This window comes from Lynx canadensis, chromosome C2 (genome assembly GCF_007474595.2).
Source record: "Lynx canadensis isolate LIC74 chromosome C2, mLynCan4.pri.v2, whole genome shotgun sequence".
Taxonomy (NCBI): domain Eukaryota; kingdom Metazoa; phylum Chordata; class Mammalia; order Carnivora; family Felidae; genus Lynx; species Lynx canadensis.
In genome coordinates, this window is record NC_044311.2 from 43,997,911 (window position 1) to 44,021,169 (window position 23,259).

Genomic DNA, 23,259 nt, shown 5'->3' on the forward strand with positions numbered 1-23,259 from the left:
ATTTAGCAGCTACTTTAGTCATCCAAAGGCATCTGTCAAAGAAAGCCAGCCATGCCATCTTGGCTGCACATTAAAATCTGATTGTACCTTGGACCAACTAGGTCAGTGTGTCTGGAGGTGGGATTCCAACTCCAAGCCCTCAGATGATTGCAATGTTCAGCCAAGGTGGGCAACTGCCATTGCAAGATATGCCTGCCAGGCCTCTATTAAGTTCTTTTTAGTTAATACATCACATGTTCCCTTTGAGCCACAGATAACTCATAGAAAGTATGGATAACAATCATCTAATTCACTGGATAAGTGTGAAAAAACTATAAAGTGCTGTGCAAATAAGATTCAAAGCTAACCTTGAGGAGGAGAAGGACAATGATGGAAATGTAGGAGCCTAGCACCTGCCTGTTGAACACAGGCTTAGAAAATTTGGTTGTATTATTCTCTCTTGATTTTATTTAAATTATTTTTAAAGACCCAGTTCAAAAAACATACATCACATATACCTAACACGTGGATAAATCTAATCATTATGCTGAAAGAAGCCAGATACAAGAGACAGATACTGCATGATTCTATTTACATTGAGTGCAAGCTAATTATGATATAAAGCAGATCAAAGGTGAGTCTCTTGGGGCTGATGCGAAGTGTTCTGTGTCTTGATGGTGATGGTGGTTTCATGAGTGTATTTGGCTGTCAAAACTCATAGTAATGTACAATTTTAATGGATACTATTTATTTTATGCAAATTTGTCCTCAATGAAGTAGAAAAGGGAAAAAAAATAAACTCACAGAAACCCAGTTAGGAAAAGGTAGTATTATTTTCTAATTTTGTGTATCTTTAAATCATGAACTTCTGGAAGAACATCAGCAGGGCAAAGGTGGAGGAAAGACTGTAAACAAAATGAAAGATAATTTTTTTGAGGAAACTCTTGGGCTCTGAATTGAAAGGAGCATGGAGAGGGTATAATAGTGTCAATATTTTCATGTGTCTGAGTGAGCCTGGGCTCCCTCAACCATCCTCAAAGTACTATTGCTCTTACCATGTATTTTTTGCTGCAGTTTTCACTCTGGCAACATTTACAGTTATTATCATTCTCCAGTACAAGAAGAACTGCTGCTACTATAAGCATCTGTAGTAGGAAAGAGAGGAGATATCAGAAATGGAATACTAGTCATAATCAGAGCACAGTGATTTAGAGTAGGGACTCTGGGGCCAAGGGGACCCAGGTTTGAATCCCAGGTCTGCCATTTTCTAGCGGTGCAAATTTGAGAGTCCTTCCCTATAAAATGGTTTTGGAGACTCACTTCTTTGGGTTGTTATGAGGTAATGTATGTAAAATTTTGAACATAGTGCTTGATTTATAGTAAATGATTGATAAATGATAGCTATTATTATCCTGATTATCAGTCATCAAAAGTTAATGATTAAGCAGTAAATGGTATGGACATAGGAATACCACCCTGGGCAGCAAACCCACATTTCTCACTGACTCGGTTGTGGAGGTCAAAGGAAAATCATTCACCAGACTTTGCTGTTTGCCAGACTCTCTCCATTTACTGCCCTCTGGGAATGCAGGTAAGAAGCATAGTTAATCTGAAACTACAGGTCTTGGGATGCCTGGGTGATCTGTTAAGCGTCAGACTTCTGCTCAGGTCATGATCTCACTCACAGTTTGTAAGTTTAAGCCCCACATTGGGCTCTGTGCTGACAGCTCAGAGCCTGGAGCCTGCTTTGGATTCTGTCTCCCTCTCTGTTTCTGCCCCTCCCCCGCTCATGCTCTCTGTCTCTCCCTCTCTCTCTCTCTCTCTCTCTCTCAAAAATAAACAAACATGAAAAAAAATTAAAAAAAAAAAAGAAAATAAATTGAAACTACATGTCTTAGTTCAAAGTAAAGTCGGTTTAATTTCCCTAAGCATTCAAACCATCTAAGGTTCAAATTTTCGAGTGTGCTTTGTCTTTAGTCTGGGAGAGTTCAATGTATTCTACTTCCTTTTCTTGGTATCTTAGGCAAAGGGCTCAAGTTCTGGAAAGAACATAGATTTCTTTATTGTTACAATTCCTGATTTGGGCAGGTATGGACCATGAATTGCTTCTGGAAAATTCTCTACCTATCCTTCACTCTCAATGTTCAGGACTGAATCTTGAAGCTGAGTTCATTGTTATTTTACTATGTGTACTCAACATTTCCAGTTTCCAAATTCCTTCAGCTTTCATTTGTCTGTTTATTTATTTATCTATATTCCTCTTCTTTCTCCAAAAAGGATTCAATGCAGGAAGAATAATGTTTTTCAAGAATTCCTTGACCATGGAAAATAGAGAACAAGTTCTTTTTCCAAGTTTTAAATTTTATACGGAATATAAACAAAAGAGTCCTATATTCTCCTCCTTTCAAAACCATTAGGTATCACAGATATTAGCAGATTCTGGTTTAATCTTAGTGATGCCATACAACTGGTCCATTTATTACAATTACATATCGAGGGAAACAATGGTGAGAGAAGGCACGGTTCATCAGGTTTGGTAACAGGCTTCATTCCAATGTTATTAGAAATCATTAGACCTGGACCCAGGAACCCTGTGTCAAAAGAGAAACACAGGCATTGCCCGTGTTGAAAGAGAAACTCCTTTCTTTTTTTCATTGTAAAAAACTGAATAACTAAATAACTGAAACACAGGGCTCAAGCATACTAAAGGAAAATTACCCCAAATCCCACCACCCTCACATGTCTTTTATGTATTTACTCCCAGTGTTTTACCACATGTATATATTTTACTTAGATGCAATCGTAATCTATTCACATTTTTTGTATCTTTTTTTGCCTAACACCAAATAATATGCACTTTCCATGTTATTACATCTTCGCAATTATAATTTTCATCACCATATGAAGTGAATGTACCACAGTTTACTTGGCCAACTCTATGCTAGGGTGCTCCTACTAATTATTTGCTGCCAGAAATATCTGTGCATCAATTTCCTTATTATGGATTATTTCCTCAGAATGAATTTTCAGACATTTTCATGTATCTTAATATAGCATATCAAGATCTTCTCCAAACGGTTTGCATCTATTTGTAGTCTGATCACCAAACACTCACTATGTACCTATCACATAGCAACTTTAATAGCATTGGGTGTTAATACTTTAAAGTTGACTACCTTGCTATTCAAAATAGTAACCAAACGAAAACTGCCTTTCATTATAGCTATCTAAATACCATAATAAACACCCACAAAGATGTAGAGATAAATTATAATGCATTTTCTTTTTATGTTATTGGAAGTATGATAAGCTTACAGTGCACAATGTGCTGTTTTTAGATATGACATAGTCAGGAAAAGTGTTTTTTCCTCTAAGTTGCCAACATGATTTACTGTCAGTTTGTTTTTAAAGAGTACAAAGTCATCAGGAAAACACTCATGGATGCTTACTGTAAATAACTCAATTTAGTTTTCAAAAACATGCTCCATTATTAGGGGCAAGATATAAGATTATTTAATGGTAATGTGGCCCATCATCGAATATTTATAATCACAATATTCACTGACTCCCTACTACATATCAGCCTCCATCCTGGGCCCTTCATTCATGAGATTTTATTGAATCCCCACAATTACCCTAAAAAGTAAATGCCATTACTCCCATTTTCCAAATAGGATACTGAGGCTCAAAGACATTGAGTAACTTGCTCAAGGTCTCATGACACAAATGGCAGAACTTATATCTGAATGCAAATTTGTCTGAATCTCCAAATCTCTATTTCCACATGGTCTTCATACCTCTCCAATCTAGAGAAATTGTGAGGGCAGATAGAAACTATTCTGGAAAAGAGCAATGCCACTGGAAATTAAACAGCTTACACACAGGGTTCATGAGGACATAATATTTCTAAAGCCAGCGTCCCACAAACTTTCATTAGGACTAATTTCCTACATTGCATGAGTGACATAAATGGGCAGCTTACCGAAAACAAAGCTGCCCTCCCAAGTCCTCACGGACTACCAGCCTCTCTACCCCCACCCATCTTCCAAATCCCAAACCCAGGATTAGTAGAATGATTTTTCCATTATTCATCATTTCTGCTAGGAACAAGACAATTCTTAGTAAAAACATCCCCCTTTGCAATCCCAAGTCTCCAAAGTCACACTTACCATGACACCTGAGAAACAGATTCCTTCAAAATACCACACGTAGTTGGTGAGTTTATTGCTGGATGCATAGGAAGTTTGCCCATTTGGGAAATACAGTAATATATTCACAATTATACTCCAAAGTGCAAGTGGAATCAGCAGACCACTTAGGCAGCCTCCACATTTCCGAGACCCCATTTTACCCTGCTCAGAACCTGCAGGAGATTTCAAGAGTGTAGAATTACATAAAACCTAATTTTCTTCCTACCTGTCCTTTTTTTTTTTTTTTTCTTTTTTCTCTTTGAGATTACCTACCACTTTCTGGGTCAGAGCCCTTTACTTCATATTCATGAGAAGCCCACGACTCAGCCAGAACTGCCGCTCACAGTCTCTTGGTGTGAAATAGTGGTTTACTGTTTGGAGAACAATAGACAATGATCAACGGCTGAAGAGCTGAGCTGGTCTTCATCCTGTGCCAAAGGAATGCGGTGTTTTTACTGCATTTTAAAATAAGTCATTTTCCTCCGGATTAGAAAACTGAAGACTTAACCCTGAGCATAATTTTAAGAAGGAAGTTGGGGTTGTGGGGGTTGGAACTGAATCTGGCAAATTTCATCCAACAGTGAACAAGTGAGTTTATATCATAGCATAGTATGTGGTGCGCTTGCTCAAATATCCTGACTTTATATACCAGCCTTTTATTCAATGTTCTTTATTTTGTGCTATCACCAAACTTTGTTCAAACTGTAGGGACCACAAAAAGAACAAAGAAAGAGACAGGCTGGTGAGTGAGAAAAACAAGATAACACTGTTGGTGAGTTTACTGTTGTAATACCAGTAAAGCTTTCCTTCTAAGAGTTCATACCTGTTATTACTATCTCTCTGAAAAATAATAACAGAATTAAATTCATATCTTTCTTACTGTTTAGGAAAATGGGTAAAAGAATTTGGGTAATTTAAGACTTTATGAGCAATAAGTTTGAAACAAGGATTTAAGAATTCTCCATTCCAAATGATTGTCTTAAATTGAAAGAGTCACAGATCTCCTCCAATTTGGATGGCATGAGGAAAGGATTAAGGGAAGGAATTCTGACACTAATATGTTAAAAATGATGTAGACAATGGTGGTAAGGAACTCAAGGATTGCCCGGCCTCGTTGCCGCTCCTTTATTGGTAATGTCAGAACCGTGCTCAACTTAACTTTCTTAATCTCAACTTCCTCATCTATGAAATGGGAATTAAAAAAAAAAAAGTTACCTTCCTCAGAAGAATAATGTGGAGATTAAACAAGATTATGTGTGCAACCCACAGTGTCAGGTGATATGGAAGGAATAGGAAATAAGTAGGAGCCACCAGTAATAATAAAAAGAAATGGGGCACCTGTGTGGCTCAGTTCATTGAGCATCCAACTTCAGTTCAGGTCATGATCTTATGGTTCATGAATTTGAGCCACCATGGGGCTTGCTACTGTCAGCTCAGAGCCTACTTGGGATCCTCTCTCCCCGATTCTTTGCCCCTCCCCTACTTGTGCACACACATGCACATGCTCTCTCTCTCTCTCAAAAATAAATAAACATTAGAAGAAGAAGAAGAAGAAGAAGAAGAAGAAGAAGAAGAAGAAGAAGAAGAAGAAGAAGAAGGGAAGTTAGAGGGACTTAATTGTCAAAATAGTATAGAGATCAGAAGTAAAGTCTGTTTATTTATCTTCTCTTGGTACCCAAATAATATCTGTATCATGAGCTCTTAAAATCTTGATCCCAGAGTGTTTACAGTAATTTTCTGGTGTCCTCCAGAGAGTATTAATATTCTAGCAATATATATACTTTTAACTCAAGAGAATAAAAACTTATTTTTATATAAATAAGTTTAAATTATATTATATTTAAACAGTGCTTATTTTCAAAAACTGAGATATTTGAACCACTTTTGGATTCAAATAAAACAAACCTAGAAACTAACAGTCTTATTCTATGATGGGTTCCAAAGAGATTACTTGGTACCCCCTGGTAAATGTGATTTTGTTTTGTTTTGTTTTGTTGTATTCTGTTTTGTACAGTGTTCTCCAGCAAAGTGTATCACAAAGTCTGGTCATTAAATCTTTTTTTTTTCCCCAGGGACATAGAAGCAAACTAAAATCATATTAACTCGAACTCTTAAGATGATGGGGAAAGCAACAGTTCTGGCTGAATATTTATTGAGCACCTCCTATGTGCTAGGCACTGTTCTAAGAGGTGGGGAGAGATGGATCCATGAGCACAACAGTCCAAAATCCTTGTCCTTGTAGAGCTTATGTTCTACTGTGGGAAGACTAACAAAAAAAAAAAAAAAAAAAAAAAAAAAAATACAGCTTGTCAGGTAATGATAAGTGTGGCTAAAATAAATCAAGAAAAGGACAAGTAGGAGTGCCAGAGAATGGGGTTGGGGATATCATTTCAAACAGAGTGGTCAGGAAAGACTTTACTGGGAAGGTGACATCTGAGTAAAGATTTGAAGGAAGCAGAGAGTGTGAGACATACAGGGAAATTGGGGGAAAGCATTCTAGGCAGAGAGAATGGCAAGTGTGCAAAAACCCCGAGGTAGAAGTTAATTCTGGCAAAGAGATCACTGTGGCTGGAGCCAAGTGCAAGAGGGGAAAAGTAGTAACATCTGAGATTAGTTTTGAGTAGGAAAATGACTTGCTATATTAAAAGGCTCACCAGGGCTGCTGTGTTGTGAATAGGTTGTAAAGGATCCAGCTGAAAGAAAGGAGATGAGTTCTGAAGTCATGTCAATAATCCAGGTAAGAGACAATAGTGGCTTAGACCATGACAGAAGTAGCAGAGATGGTAAGAAAAGGTTGGATTCTGTATGTATTTTTTTAAGGATTTTATTTTAAGTAACCTCTACACCCAATGTGGAGTTCAAACTCATTACCCTGAGATCAAGAGTCGCATGCTCTACTGACTGAGCCAGCCAGGTGCCCCTGCATGTTTTTAAGACAGAATCAACAGTATTTGGTGACAGACTGGATTGAGTATAAGAGAAAAAGAGGCATCAAAGATGACTATATGGGGGGGGGGGGTGCCTGGGTGGCTCATTCAGTTAAGCATCTGACTTCAACTCAGGTCATGACCTGGTGGTTCACAAGTTCAAGCCCTGCGTTGGGCTCTGTGCTGACAACTCAGAACCTGGAGCCTGCTTTGGATTATGTGTCTTCCTCTCTCTCTCTGCCCCTCCCCCACTCGTTCTCTCTCTCTCTCTCTCTCTCTCTCTCTCAAAAATAAATAAAAAACATTTTAAAAAATTAAAAAAAAAAAAAAGAGGACTACGTGGTTCAAGGCCCAAGCAACTGGAAAAATGAAATTGTCATTAACTGAAATGAACAAAACAACAGGTTGAGCAGGTTTGGGAGGGGGAAGATGAGGTGGTAAGTTTCAGACATTCCAAGTGCTGAGATACCTATTAAAATCCAAGTGGAGATGTCAATTAGGCAGTAAATATACAAATATGAAGTTTAGGGGAGAGATGTGGGATGGAGTATATGACAGTTGTCAGCATTTGAATGGTATTTAAAGCCATAAAACAGTACAAGAATAAGTGTAGACAGAAAAGAGGCCCAAGGACTGAGTCCTGGGTAGTCCAGTGACTTCAGTTTGAGGGAATGACAGGGAGCCAGCAAAGGAGACTGGGAAGTGGCCAGTGAGTTAGAAGAAAAACCAGAAGCTTATCCTAGAAGTTGAGTTTCTAGCTTAGGAAACAGTAATCAAGTGAGTCAAATGCTGCCTATAGAGCAAGTAATATGGGAGGACTGAGAGTTGGCTATTGGATTTAACAACGTGGAGGTCACCAATGACCTTGATAAGAGAAACTCTGGTGGTACAATAGACATGGGAGTGTAACTGGAATGGGTTCATGAGAGAATGGAAAGAGAGGAATTGGAAAGAGAGTCAAAGGGAGCTCTTTTGGAGTTTTACTCCAAGGAGAGCAGAAAAATGAGGCAATAGCTGGAGGTAAAGTGGAAGTCAAGGGAAAATTTTAATGAGAAAAATTATAGCATGTCCGTACGTTGATGGGCATGTTCTTGTTGAGAGTGGGGGAGGGGAGGTAGGGTTTGATGATGCAAGAGAGAAAGGAGAGAATTGTTGGAACGTGTCCTCGAGTAAATGAGAAGGGGTGGGAGCATACACATGGATAGAGGAGCTGGTCTTAACAGCCTGGACACTTCAGTCCTACTCACAGAAGGGAAGACTGAACAGATGGGATTGAAAGCAGTGGGAATTTCTGATTGCTTTTGTTTTCTCAGTGAAACAGGAAGCAGGTTTATCAGCCAAGAATGAGAGTGGGAGAGACTATTAAAGGTTTGGAGAGAGAGAAAAAGGTATGAAACAGTTGCCTAGGATGGTGAATAGTCTACAGCAATGTGGCAGGATCACCAGCAGGCAGGGAGGGCCCAATGAGGTCATGAATTTATGGTGAGACTAGGCAACATAACTGAGTGTTTTTTCTAGTGAAGTTTTTAGCTCCAGAGGTGCGGGGAGAGTAGAAAGAAAGCTGGAATCACCAGGATTGGTACTCTGCTAGACAAGTACCATGAGGAGAGAGGGGCAAAGGACTCAAGAATGTATGTAAGAGAGTGATTACATTGATGGACTGTGGAACTTAGTGCAAGAAAGACGGCAAGTAAGGACATAAGAGAATGTGAAGAACAGTTCAAATAAAAAAGGTTGGATTTGGAGATTGTGTCCCAGTGTGGCTGAAGAATTACTGGTTTGGGGTAGCAGAAAGAGAAAGTGGTAGAAAGATAGAATTTAGTGATTGAGAAGTGGGATACTGGAATTTGAGATTAAGATGTTTCCAAAATTGATGAAGATAAAGTCTAACAGTGTATTATATACTGAATTGTGTCCCCTCAAAATTCATATGTTGAAGCACTAAATCTTATAACCTCAGATTGTGACTATATTTGGGAGATAGGGCCTTTAAAGTGGTAATTAAGTTAAAACAAGGTTGGTAGGATGGGCCCTAATCCAATCTGACGTGTGTCCTTATAAAAGGAGGAAATTTGAACACACAAAGAGATACCCAGGTGCACAGAGAAAAGACCTTCATCGGACAAAAGAAGGCAGCCATCTGTAAGCCAAGGAGAGAGGTCTCAGGAGAAAGCAAACCTATCAACATCTTGATTTGGGACTTCTGTCTTCCATTACTGTGAGAAAATAAATTTCTGTCGCTTAAACCCACTAGTCTGTGGTATTTTGTTATAACAGCCCCAGCAGATTAACACAAGGTGTGGCCATGGGAGTGAGTGGTGAGGCAGGGTGGGAGGCAAGAGGATTGGAAAAAAGAAGGTTTAGTTGAGATTTTGTAAAGGTTTTTATTGTTCATATTTTTCACTTTGAAGAGGAGTAACTAGGAATACCTTTTTTTTTAAGTTTACAGAGAATAGAAACCGTTGACCAATTTCTATCTTGTTTCAATGCTATTGCTTCCAGTAAATTTTAGTGTCTGAGCTGAATGGTCACCCCTAAACAGGGTGTCCCTCAAAATAATGAATTGGTATCTAATGAATATCTCTTTTTTGAGCTAGAAACAGTGTTAGAAGCTCTGACATACATTAAAACAAAAAATGAGCTCAACGGCACTAAGGCAAAGGCATTATTAATCTCATTTTGCATGTGAAAAAAAATGGATCTAAGAAAAAAAATTTAAACTTGCTCAACTATTAGACGTTAAGTCCAAGACTTTTATATTCTTTGGACTCTTCACCTACCCTTGCCTGATACACTTCTGTGCATCAATCCCCTCTTCATTGCAAATGGGTTTTGAATTTGGATATTCTGATTCGTTGGTAGTGGCTGCCTACAATATTATTTTAAAGACACGCTGGTTTCAGTTAGAGAGATACACAGGCCAGATAGGTTAGTTAGATCGATTATTGATGTCTGCTGTGGAGACAGGGTCATGGAAGGGCAACACTAACATGGAAGGGCATGACTAATATTCCCCAGTCTTAGTCAAGCCCAGAAAGATGTCTCCAGTGATGTTTTTATGTCACAGGTAGTTATGAAGACTTGAGGAAGTGCAGGGCTAATTGTCATCTGGAAGATTGTTCAGTAAAAGTGACAGAAGTGAATGAAGAGAATATGACAGTCTGGAAAACTTGATAAAATTATTTAAAAGGGAGGGGCGCCCGGGTGGCTCTGTCAGTTAAGTGACCATGTAGGGCTCTGTGTTGACAGTGCGGAGCCTGCTTGGGATTCTCTCTCTCCCTGTCTCTCTGCCCCTCCCCCACTCCCGCACACGCTCTGCTCTCTCAAAGTAAATAAATAAACATTTTAAAAATTGTCAAAGGGGGAGTTGAGTAATGTCCTTATTTTGGTTATCCCATTAATACAAACATCTAATGAAGTCTCCCTGGACAACTAAAAAAAAAAAAAATGTACTTAAGTTCATTTCTAAGAACACTCTTTTATAACCTGCCTCCTGAAAAAAATGTGTACTCATAAAAAAAAAAAAAAAATATTCCTGAAGCCATTTGTCTCCAGTAAACTCCCAATTTTCTTGCCAAGGAATTCTTACTAAATCAGGATTTTCTTGCTGGTTCTCCAGGAACCAGGAAGAGTCTCTGGCTGCTGTGCTTATTGGCTGCTTCTGGCGTTGGCTTCCTGTTCTCCACGCAGAGCTGAGGAAATCCGCAGGATGCTTGCTACCAGGGGACAAGGTGACTCAGGAGGAAACACTCCACCTAAAATAGTCTTGGTGTGCAGCTTCTGAGTCACTTTGGAATCAAAGTTAACGTGGGATCCTGAAAGTAATCCTACAGATGATGGGAAGTGGAGAAGAAGGAAATATCTCAAACAAGTTTACTGAAAAAAGTTTGCCACAAAGATGAAAATTTAACTGCCGAAAAGGCTAATATTCAGGGAGAAACTTCATCCCTAAAGTTCAAAGTGGATGAATTGTGATTTTCTTCAGTGACCAGGGGCATAAAGTGTTAGTCATGGCCCAATCTAGGGACCCACTGGGAGTGGATGTTTCCTTAAAAATACATTAAAAGCAGCAGAACAGCTGTGTAAACAGAAATGGACCACTGGCTTGCAGTAGCCTTGATTTTTGTGTTTATAATTCTTTCTCGAGAATTATCTGGCCAAAAGTATTTATGGGACTGGTAGACTCTATGTTTATCTCTAGTTAAAGGTAAACACCTAGTTTTCACCTACTGAGAGAGGGGAAGAAGTATACAATTCATATTCAAAGCTCTCCAAGCAGTATTCTATGTTTGGAATGACCTCTAAAACCTTTATCTTACCTGCCCTTTTCCCTCTTCTTCCTGGCCCCAGGCCTCAGTGTCCATTTATTTATTGCAGCTCTTCACAGGGAGGGATTAAAGAACTGTATTCCATCGTTTAGTCTTTAAATGTGTATTGAGCAATTGTCATCTAGCAGGAAGGCAAAGAACACCCATTTTTTGCCCTCAACATGCACTCTGCTCAGAGTCTAATTGGGGAAATAGAAAAGTTCAACAAAAGGTTTGTGATACAAAATGTCAAATCTCCAGTAGATTTAAGCATAGGCTTCATGCAAGTACAGCAAGGCAAAGGGAACTTGAATGGAACTGGGGGTTCATGGGAGATTTCTTAAAAGGGCAGGGAAAGAATTGAGTCACCAAGGTTAAGAAACGGGTAGTTGGGCAAAATGAGACTCAATCAAAGTTAAACATTCACTGGTAGATAAATGCATTGTATGATGCTTGATTGGAGCTTGGCTTGGAAAATGAGGTGAAATATATCTTGAGGATAATTACAAAACTCTGAATACAGAGAGTATTAGACAGTATTAGAAGGGGTTTAAATTTATTTTGGGTAAAGTAATGGTGTAGTTACAAATGAGGTTGCTCTAATTTTTAGGAGATACATACACTTGAAGTGTATTTTGCTAATGGTTTAGCAAACATCTGAAATCTGAAACGGCTTAGCAAAAGTAGGAAGAGGAGGAAAAGGAGAAAGAGGAGGAGGAGAAGCAGAAGCAGAAGCAGAAGCAGAAGCAGAAGCAGAAGAAGAAGAAGAAGAAGAAGAAGAAGAAGGAGGGAGGGGGAGGAGGGGAGCGGGGAGGGGAGGGGAGGGAAATCAGAAGGGGAGGAGAGAGGAGGGCAGGGGGAGGAAAAATGAATGCATGGTAGATAGATAAAGGGATCAAACATAACAGAATGTGAACAACTGTTGAACTGAATCTGGATGTTCATTGTACTAGTTTTTCAACTTTCTCGAGTTTTTGAAAATTTTCATAAAAAATAGTTGGAAAAAAAAAGTACCTGGTAGACACACTCAGTTGGATAAATTTACCCAAAATTCATGGAGTGTATTCATGCTGGGAATTCAAAATAGCAAATAAATGCTCTGCCCAAACAGCTGCATTAGGCTACCCAGAAGCACTGAGTTAGGAAAGAGGGGCCAACTCTGCAACTTGGAGCCAGTGTCCAGCTGCCTGAGTGGAAATGAATGTGGCAGGGAGGGTGGGTGAGGAAGGACCTCAGCGCTTGAAGACCCTTGTGTGTGTCAGGCTGAAAAGTTTGGACTTTATCTCCAGGAAGTCAGGCCACTTAAGAGTGGAGAGCATTTTAGAGGCTCATTTGAGGGACGGATCAGAGTTTGGAAGGCATAGAACTAAGAGATCATTGCAGAGACAAGTGCAGTAATTCCATCAGAAATAAAAAAGGCCAAATGTTGGGGAGGATGCCAAGCAAGCCACTTTGGAAAAGGGTTTGGCGATTTCTTACAAAATTAAATATATACTTATGATTCAACCCAGTCATTTTCCTACTAGGTATTTACTCAAGAAAACTAAAACAGGAGTCCACACAAATGCTCTGACAGGAATGTTTAGAGCAACATTAGTCATAATCACCAAACTTGGGAGTATTGACTAGTAAACTGGTAAAGTGTACATTCATAAACAAAACACCGTGTAATAAAAAGGAATAAACCGATACTACAACACGGATGAATTTCAAAAGCCTTATGCTAAGTGAAAGAAGTCAAACTACACACTGTATGATTCATGGATAGGACATTCTGGTAAAGTCAAAGCCATTGATACAGAAATCAGACCAATAGTTACCAGGTGCTAGGGTATGGGAAGGAGTTGCCTACAAAGGGGCACATGGAACTTTCTGGGTATGGGAAAATATTTTATATAGTATTTTTATCATGGTGGTGGTTACAGAGCTACATATATTTATCAAAACTGTGCACCTAATAGTGTGAATTTCACTGGATAGAAATTATATCTCAGTATACCTCAATTCAAAAAAAGGAAAATAATGCGGCACCTGGGTGACTCAGTTAAGTGTCCAACTTCGGCCCAGGTCATGGTCTCATGATTTGTGAGTTTGAGTCCCAAATTGGGCTGTCTGCTATAAGTACAGAGCCCACCTCAGATCCTCTGTCCCTCTCTCTCTCTCTCCCTATGCCCCTCCCCTGCTCAGTTTCTCTCTCTCTCAAAAATAAATATTTTTTAAAAAGGTAAATAAAAAAGAAAAATAGGACATGAAGATTGAATGGATAAAGAATAGGAAAAAGCAAAGTGAAAGATATTTTGGTGATCAAGAAAACAGATACACTAATACAAGAAGTGTAAATGTCAGAGACAGCACCTAATACAGCCAGTTAACTGCTACAAGAATAAAATGATCAATCAAGTTATATATAGGTGGAATTCAGAATGTACTAAAATATTTTCATCTGTTTTTATGTTATTATTTTAGCAGTCAGTTTGATGCAAGTATGAGGAAAATGTTATTAACTTTAGAAAGTGCATAATGGATTCTCAAGAAGAAACTTAAATTCTGGGAAAAAGTGTGTGTGTGTGTGTGTGTGTAGGCATTCCTGTCTCAAATATCTGATGATAATTTTCCCTGGATTATGTTTTTCATGGATTTTACATGCAAAATGCTTTCTTAATTCTAATTAATAAAAAACACTAAATATATATATATTATTATTTTTTTTTAATGAAAAATACCTGTGATATGGTGGAAGAAGTCAGCATGGAGATAGTTTGGAGAGAATTTAAGAAGGTAGAATCTTTTCCAGGAAATGATTTTCCAGATAAAATATGCTTGCACGTGGGCATATGGACCTCGCAAATAAGAATACTACTGGGGGTGGGGGGAGGAGCCAAGAGAGCAGAACAGCATGGAAGTTTTTTTTTGCCTCTCACATCCATGAAATACAACCAGACCAACACTAAACCATCCTGCACACCTAGAAAACTGATCCGAAGATTAACACAACAATCTGCACAACCTGAACCACAGAACTCAGCAGGAACGCAGCACGGAAAGGTGAACTGGGGCAGAGAGAAGCTGCGGAGGGCAGAGAGCTGTTTTTGCTTGCAGAGAGAGGACGGAGACCGGGGTGGGAGGGAGAGTACAGGAAAAGCACCCCCCCCCCAAAAGCAGCTGGAGAGAAAGTGGAAAATTGGAAACAGCCACAGAGACTAAACTAAAAAGGGAGAAAGGAGAGGGTTTAAATTCCATTAAGACTCTAAAAACAGGGGAGCGCAGAGTCTGAAACTCTGCAGCTCAATACCTGGTGGTGCTCTGGTGAGAAGGGCAAATCCCCGGGAGCAGAGTGAAGTCCAGGGTCTTCAGGCCACATGGGGAGAGGCGGTTCCCCTGCTGGGAGGACATCTGGTAGAGGCTGTGTAGACCGCCACAGGCAAAGGTCCCAGTGGACCCGGGAGAACAACCACATTTGCTGGTGCTGGGACAAGGTCGTTGAGGGCGAAGCCTGCTGCCAGATGTGTGTTGTGATTTGCCATAATCCCTGAAATGCGGCTGCCACACAATCGCGTGAACTTTTTCTGAGGCGGGCTGGCACCCAGACACAGTGGTCACCGGCAAGCAGCATGGTCCTGTGAACGTTCCTGGGTGCGGCCGGCACCCGGCCATTGCTTGGTGAGACCCTCCGCAGAGGGGCGGAACAGTTCAAAGCCACAGTCCCTCAGAAGTAAGAGGCCGGGGAAAACAGCCGCATCTGAGACAAAACTCGGGAGAGAGGTACTACCTGGGGCTTGGTCACGGAAAGTGTAAAAACGAGGAGTGGAGGAAAGCTGAAACAAAGGACGGGTGCGCGATTGCTGATCCAAGAGAACAGAATTTTGATACTAGAGGCTGGGTGACGCCATATTTACCACTCCTGTGCATGCGCACACACACCTACAAGCGCCACCGCAACAATCCACCTCAGTAAGCTAAGCAGCGCCATCTAGTGGAGAGTAGAGCTGTTACACTAAGCCCCGCCCAACTGGGCCGACCTCGCTCTTCAGGAACACAAATCCTTCCAGCTGCTTAGTCTCCGGACTATAAATGGCTTCATAGTTTGACTTCTAGGGGAAAACAAAGTAATTTCAATAGTATTTCAGTCTGTTCGCTGATCCATCCTTTCAATTTCCTTTTTTATTCTTAAATACAGAAACAGAAAAAATTTATTATTATTTTCAATTTTTATTAAATATTTTTCTTTAAATTTTTTCCTACTATATTTTTTACTTTTGTGTAAATTTGTTCAACCTCTATTTTACTTCCATCATTTCATTTTATTCTATTTCAGTGTATGTATTTTTTCAAATTTTCAAATGATTTCCTTTTTTTTCTTTCCCCTTTTTTCTCTAATCTATCAAACCCCTTTCAACACCCAGACTAAAACACACCTAGGATCTAGCATCATTTATTTCACTTGTGTGTGTGTGTGTTGTTTCTAATATTTTAATTTTAATTTTTTTTACCTTATCAATTCCTTTTCTCCCTTCAAAAAGACAACACGAAGGAATTCACCCCAAAAGATAGAGCAGGAAGAAAGGAAAGCCAGGGACTTAACCAACACAGTTACAAGCAAGATGTCTGAACCAGAATTTAGAATTGCGATAATATGAATACTAGCTGGAGTCAAAAATTGATTAAAACTCTTTTCTGCCTATATAAAAGAGGTAAAATCTAGTCAGGATGAAACAAAAAACGCTATAACCAAGCTTCAATCTAGAAAGGATGCCACGGTGACAAAGATGTATGAGGAAGAGCAGAGAATCAGCTATGTGGAGAACAATGGAGAATGATGAAGCAGAAAAAAAGAGGGAGACTAAGGCAAATGGCCATGATTTAAGAATTAGAGAAATCAATGACTGACTAAAAAGGAACAACATCAGAATCATAAGGGTCCCAAAAAGATGAAAAGAGAGAAAAAGGGGTAGAAGGGTTATGTGAGCAAATCATAGCAGAAAACTTTCCTAACCTGGGGAAAGACATAGACATCAAAATCCAGGAAGCACAGAGGACTCCCATAAGATTCAACAAAAATAGACCATCAGCAAGACATATCATAGTCAAATTTACAAAAGACTCAGGCAAGGAAAGAATCATGAAAGCAGCAAAGGGAAAAAAGTCCTTAATCTACATGGGAAGACAGATCAGGTTTGCAGAAGACCTATCCACAGAAACTTGGCAGGTCAAAAAGGAGTGGCAGGATATATTCAATGGGCTGAATTGGAAAAATATGCAGCCAAGAATTCTTTCTCCAGCAAGGATGTCATTCCAAATAGAAGGAGAGATTAGAAGTTCCCCAGCAAACAAAAATTAAAGGAGTTCAGGACCACTAAACCAGCCCTGCAAGAAATATTAAGGGGGACTCTCTGAGGGGAGAAAAAACTAAACAAATAAATTAAATACATACATAAATAAATACCAAAAGCAACAAAGACTAGAAAGGACCAGAGAACACCACCAGAAACTCCAACTCTACAAGCAACATAATGGCAATAAACTCATATCTTCAGTACTCACTCTAAATGTCAATGATCTAAATGCTCCAGTCAAAAGACATAGGGTAACAGAATGGATAAGAAAACAAGATCCATCTATACGCTGTTTACAAGAGACCCAGTTGAGACTTAAAGACACCTTCAGATTGAAAGTAACGGGATGGAGAACCATCTATCATGCTAATGGTCCACAAAAGAAAGCTGGAGTAGCCATACTTTTATCAGACAATCTAGACTTTAAAATAAAGACTGTAACAAGAGATGAGGAAGGGCATTATATCATAGTTAAGGGGTCTATCCACCAAGAAGACCTAACAGTTGTAAACATTTATGCTCCAAATGTGGCACACCCAAATATATACATCAATTAATCACAAACATGAAGAAACTCATTGATAATAATACCATAATAGTAGGGGACTTCAACATCTCATGTACAACATCGAACAGACCATCTAAACAGAAAATCAACAAGGAAACAATGGCTTTGAATGACACACTGGACCAGATGGACTGAACAGATATATTCAGAACATTTCATCCTAAAGCAGCGGAATATACATTCTCCTCCAGTGCACATGGAATATTCTCCAGAATAGATCACATGCTGGGATGTGATCAGCCCTCAGAAAGTATGAAAAGATCAAGATCATACCATGCATATTTTCAGACCACAACACTATGAAACTCAAAATCAACCACAGGAAAAAAATTGAAAAAATAACAAATACTTGGAGACTAAAGAACATCCTACTAAAGAATGAATGGGCTAACCAAGAAGTTAAAGAGGAAATTGAAAAGTGCATGGAAACCAATGAAAATGATAACACCACAGCCCAAAACCTATAGGACACAAAAAAGGCAGCCATAAGAGGGACGTATATAGCAATCCAGGCCTTCCTAAAGAAGGAAGAAAGGTCTCACATACACAACGTAACTTTACACCATAAAAAGCTGAGAAAGGAACAGCAAATAAAACCCAAAAACAGCAGAAGTCAGGAAATAATAAAGATTAGAACAGAAATCAATGCTATTGAAGCCAAAAAAACCCAGTAGAACAGATCAATGAAACCAGAAGCTGGTACTTTGAAGGAATTAACAAAATTGATAAACCCCTACCCAGTTTGATCAAAAAGAAAAAGGAAAGGACCCAAATAAATAAAATCAAGAATGAAAGAGGAGAAATCACAACCAACACAGCAGAAATAAAAACAATAAGAAGAGAATATTATGAGCAATTATACACCAATAAAATGGGCAATCTGGAAGAAATGGAAAAATTCATAGAAACATATGCACTACCAAAACTGAAACAGGAAGAAATAGAAAATTTGAATAGACCCATAACCAGGAAAGAAATTGAATTAGTAATCAAAAATCTCCCCAAAAAACAGAGTCCAGGGCCAGATGGCTTTCCAGGGGAATTCTACCAAACATTTAAGGAAGAGTTAACACCTATTCTCTTAAAGCTGTTCCAAAAAATAGAAATGGAAGGAAATTTTCCAAACTCTTTCTATGAAGCCAGCATTACTTTGATTCCAAAACCAGACAAAGACCCCATTAAAACAGACAACTATAGACCAATTTCCCTTATGAACATGGATGCAAAAATCCTCAAAAAGATATTGGCCAACCGGCTCCAACAATACATTAAAAAAATTAATCACCACGACTAAGTGGGATTTATACCTGGGATGCAGGGCTGGTTCAATATCCACAAAAACAATCAATGTAATTCATCACATCAATAAAAGACAAGACAAGAACCAGATGATCCTCTCAATAGATGCAGAGAAAGCATTTAACGAAATACAACATCCTTTCTTGATAAAAATCCTCAAGATAGTAGGGATAGAAGGATCATACCTCGAGATCATAAAAGCCATATATGAAAGACCCAATGCTAATATCATCCTGAATGGAGAAAAACTGAGCGCTTTCCCCCTAAGGTCAGGAGCAACACAGGGATGTCCGCTCTCACCACTGTTATTCAACACAGTATTGGAAGTCTTAACATCTGCAGTCAGACAACACAAAGAAATAAAAGGCATCCAAATCAGCCAGGAGGAGGTCAGCCTTCACTCTTCTCAGATGACATGATACTCTATAGGGAAAACCCAAAAGATTCAACCAAAAAACTGCTAGAATCGATTCATGAATTCAGCAAAGTTGCAGTATATAAAATCAATGCACAGAAATCGGTAGCATTCCTATACACTAGTAATGAAGCAACAGAAAGAGAAATCAAGGAATCAATCCCATTTACAGTTGCACAAAAGACCATAAAACACCTAGGAATAAATCTAACCAAAGAGGTGGAAAATCTATACACTGAATAACTATAGAAAGCTTATGAAAGAAATTGAAGAAGACACAAAAAAATGGAAAAAGATTCCATGCTCCTGAATAGGAAGAACAAATATTGTTAAAATGTCAATACTACCCAAAGCAATCTACATATTCAATGCAATCCCTATCAAAATAACACCAGCATTCTTCACAGAGCTAGAACAAACAATCCTAAAATTTGTATGGAACCAGAAAAGACCCAAATAGCCAAAGCAATCTTGAAAAAGAAAACCAAAGCAGGAGTCATCATAGTCTCGGACTTCAAGCTATACTACAAAGCTATAATCATCAAGACAGTATGGTACTGGCACAAGAACAGACACTCAAATCAATGGAACAGAATAGAGAACCCAGACATGGACCCACAAACATATGGCCAACTAGCCTTTGACAAAGCAGGAAAGAATATCCAATGGAATAAAGACAGTCTCTTCAGCAAGTGGGACTGGGAAAACTGGACAGCGACATGCAGAAGAATGAACCTGGACCACTTTCTTACACCATATACAAAAATAAACTCAAAATGGGTGAAAGACCTAAATGTAAGACAGGAAGCCATCAAAATCCTTGAGGAGAAAGAAGGCAAAAATCTCTTTGATCTTGGCCACAGCAACTTCTTACTCAACATGTCTCCAGAGGCAAGAGAAACAAAAGCAAAAATGAACTGTTAGGACCTCATCAAAATAAAAAGCTTCTGCACAGTGAAGGAAACAATCAGCAAAACTAAAAGGCAACCGACAGAATGGGAGAAGATATTTGCAAACCACATATCAGATAAAGGGGTAGTATCCAAAATCTATAAAGAATTTATAAAACTCAACACCCAAAAATCAAATAATCCAGTGAAGAAATGGGCAAAAGACATGAATAGACACTTCTCCAAAGGAGACATCCAGGTGGCCAACTGACACATGAAAAAATGCTCCACATCACTCATCATCAGGGAAATACAAATCAAAACCACAATGAGATACCACCTCACACCTGTCAGAATGGCTAACATTAACAACACAGGGAACAACAGATGTTGGTGAGGATGCAGAGAAAGAGGATCTCTTTTGCCCTGCTGGTGGGAATGCAAACTGGTGCAGCCACTCTGGAAAACAGTATGGAGGTTCCTCAAAAAACTAAAAATAGAGCGACCCTACGATCCAGCAATTGCATGACTAGGTGTTTATCCACAGGATACAGGTGTGCTGTTTTGAAGGGGCACATGCACCCCAATGTTTATAGCAGCACTATCAGCAATAGCCAAAGTATGGAAAGAGCCGAAATGTCCATTGATGGATGAATGGATAATGAAGAAGTGGTATATATATATACAATGGAGTATTACTCTGTAATCAAAAAGAATTAAACCTTGTCATTCACAACTACGTGGATGGAACTAGAGGGTATTATGCTAAGTGAAATTAGTCAGTCAGAGAAATACAAATTCACATGACTTCACTCATATGAGGTCTTTAAGACACAGAACAGATGAACACAAGGGAAACGAAGCAAAAATAATATAAAAACAGGGAGGGGGAAAAAACAAAAGAGACTCTTAAATATGGAGAACAAACAGGGTACTGGAGGGCTTGTGGGGGGGGTGGAATGGGATAAATGTGTAAGGGGCATTAAGGAATCTACTCCTGAAATCATTGTTGCACTATGTGCTAATTTGGATGTAAATTAAAAAAATAAAATATAAATTAAAAAAAAAACCTATCATCCAAAAAAAAGAATACTACTGTGCGGGTGCCTGGGTGGCTCAGTTGTTAAACATCTGACTTCCACTCAGGTTATGATATCCTGGTTTGTGAGCATGAGCCCCCTATTGGGTGAGCTCAGGCCTGGGTTCTGGAGAACATGAGTCCCGCTTCAGGTGAGCCCCCTCTCTCTCTGCCCTTGCTTACTTTCACCCTCTCTCTTAATAAAAAAAAAATACTACTGTAGTATTTGTAAGGAGAAAAGAGTGGAAATAATCTAATTTTCCAATAGGAAAATGGTTAAGTAAATGATGACATATCTGTACAACAGAATACTATGTAGTTGTTAAACATGAGACAAATATATGTGTGCCTATATGCAATGATGGCAAGTTATAAAAAAAGAAAGAAAGAAAAAAAAACTGGGGCACCGGGTGGCTCAGACGGTTAAGCTTAGGACTTAGGTTTTCATCATGATCTCATAGTAGGTGAGTTCGAGTCCAGCGTCATGCTCTGTACTGACAGCTCAGAGCCTAGAAACTGCTTCAGATTCTGTGTCTCCCTCTGTCTTCCCCTCCCCCACTCTCTCTCTCTCTTTTTTTTTTCTCTCTTTCTCTCTCAAAAATAAACATTAAAAGAAATTTAAAAAGAAAAAGAAAACATTGTACAGAATATTGCTAATTATGCAACAAAAGAAATGTCACACACACATACACACAGACACACACAGACAGACACACACACACACACACACACACACACAGCACAGCCATAGAATATCTCTGGAAGACTATGACCAGAAGCTGTTTTATCTGTCAGGGTCCATTCAGGAGACAGTAATGACCCAATAATTTGAATAGTCAGCCGGTGTGGCACTGGCTCCTCTGGAAGAGGTAGGTTCTGACCCTGGTCTTCTGGCGCTGTCTCTCCACTTCCTCACCAGCACCTTCAGGCAGGAGGAGAGGGCAGTGAGAGATTGGAATCTCCTCCAGGTTCAAGACCATGACCACCCATTCTGTAGAAAGTTCGTTTTCACTTGGGTAGCAGCAGTCTTCCTGGTGCCGGGACTCCATCCAAGGGAAGCACCTCATCACAGATGAGCTAGACTACATTTGTGAAAGAAAGGCATGGCTGCTGTAACATCAACTTGCCTGGCACAAAGCAGTACCACTGGGACGGCTGCTTGCCCAACGGCTCCTGCGGTGCTTTCGGGTACTGCGTGTTCCTGCACGCAACCCTGCAGGCAACTTCTGGAGCGCTTCCTCCACCGGGCAGCTATGGCGTTCCAGAACCTCTTCATGGCCCTGGAAGATCACTTTGAATCGTGTTCGGCTGAATGCAGGGCTTCATCCCAGGTTCCCAAGTAGTTGATGCTGGCTGCTGATTTGATATCTTCATCATGACAAGGGTAAAAGAAAAAAAATTAAATCACAGGTATATCCAGTCCTTCCCCACTCACTACCCACAAGAGGAAGGACCCAGGGTCATTTCACAGCAGGTTGAATTCTTGAAATGAGATCATCTTGTATCATCTGGGTGGGCCTTAAACTCAATGACAAAACTCCCGTGGACACGCAGAGGAGATACACACAGGAGAAAGCCATGTGGAGACAGAGGCAGCTGTTGGAGTGATGCAGCTACAAACCGGGGGATGCTGAAAGCCCATGAGAGCTTGAAGAAGCAAAGAACAGAGTCTCCCCTAGAGCTCTGGAGAGGAACAGCCCTACCAACACCTTGACTTTGGACTTCTGGCCTCCAGAGATGCAAGAGAATAAATTCCCGTTGTTTTAAGCCACCACGTTTGTGGCGATTTGTTTGGGAAGCCCTGGAAAACTAATAGACATTTCTTTTGTATTAATGGAAAAAGAGGCCAAGTTAAAAAAAAAAAAAAGAAGAAGGAAAGAAAAGATATTGGAGAAGCCAGTAGGATTTAAATAACCAGTTGCATTTATTGAGCACTTACCACATGCCAAGCACCGGTTCCAGTTAAATGGTGACAGAAATTTGAAACCATCAAGGTAAGCCCCAGAGCTTGCGTTTTTAAGCAGCTACTCTGTACTTCTAGGAAAGAGTGGAAGCTGTGTTTGGAAAGGGACTTGGGAAGGGAATGAGGAAAGTTAAGAAAATGGGGGGTAATTTGAGAGAGATTTGGGGCCAGCTGCCATGGAGGTGAGATATAAGTTCATAAGTTTGTTTTACATTATAAACAGAGTTTTTTGGTATTCCTTGAGAAACTTGGCAAAGATGTATAGGGCTCTCCAGTTGGGGTGCCTGGGTGACTCAGTCAGTTAAGCATC

At 39.5% G+C, this 23,259-nt stretch overlaps 1 protein-coding gene and 1 pseudogene across 3 annotated transcripts in view; one reads left to right on the forward strand and one right to left on the reverse strand.

The window, feature by feature from the left end:
* Window positions 1-10,824, reverse strand: part of TM4SF18 (transmembrane 4 L six family member 18) — a 30,975-nt gene extending 20,151 nt beyond the window's left edge. The window contains exons 1-4 of one of the 3 annotated variants that reach the window (XM_030330298.2): window positions 10,686-10,824; window positions 4,443-4,540; window positions 4,149-4,342; window positions 1,035-1,124 (exon numbers count right to left, since the gene is read on the reverse strand). In XM_030330298.2, the coding sequence (XP_030186158.1) occupies window positions 1,035-1,124; window positions 4,149-4,325 (267 nt within the window). In that variant the 5' untranslated portion in view covers window positions 4,326-4,342; window positions 4,443-4,540; window positions 10,686-10,824. Of the gene's footprint in view, window positions 1-1,034; window positions 1,125-4,148; window positions 4,343-4,442; window positions 4,694-10,685 lie in introns of those variants that run through there. The other 2 variants (XM_030330297.1, XM_030330300.1) reach the window with 2 other exon arrangements.
* Window positions 10,825-21,258: 10,434 nt separating this feature from the next.
* LOC115522824 lies at window positions 21,259-23,244 on the forward strand (annotated as a pseudogene).
* The last annotated feature ends 15 nt before the right edge of the window (window positions 23,245-23,259 follow it).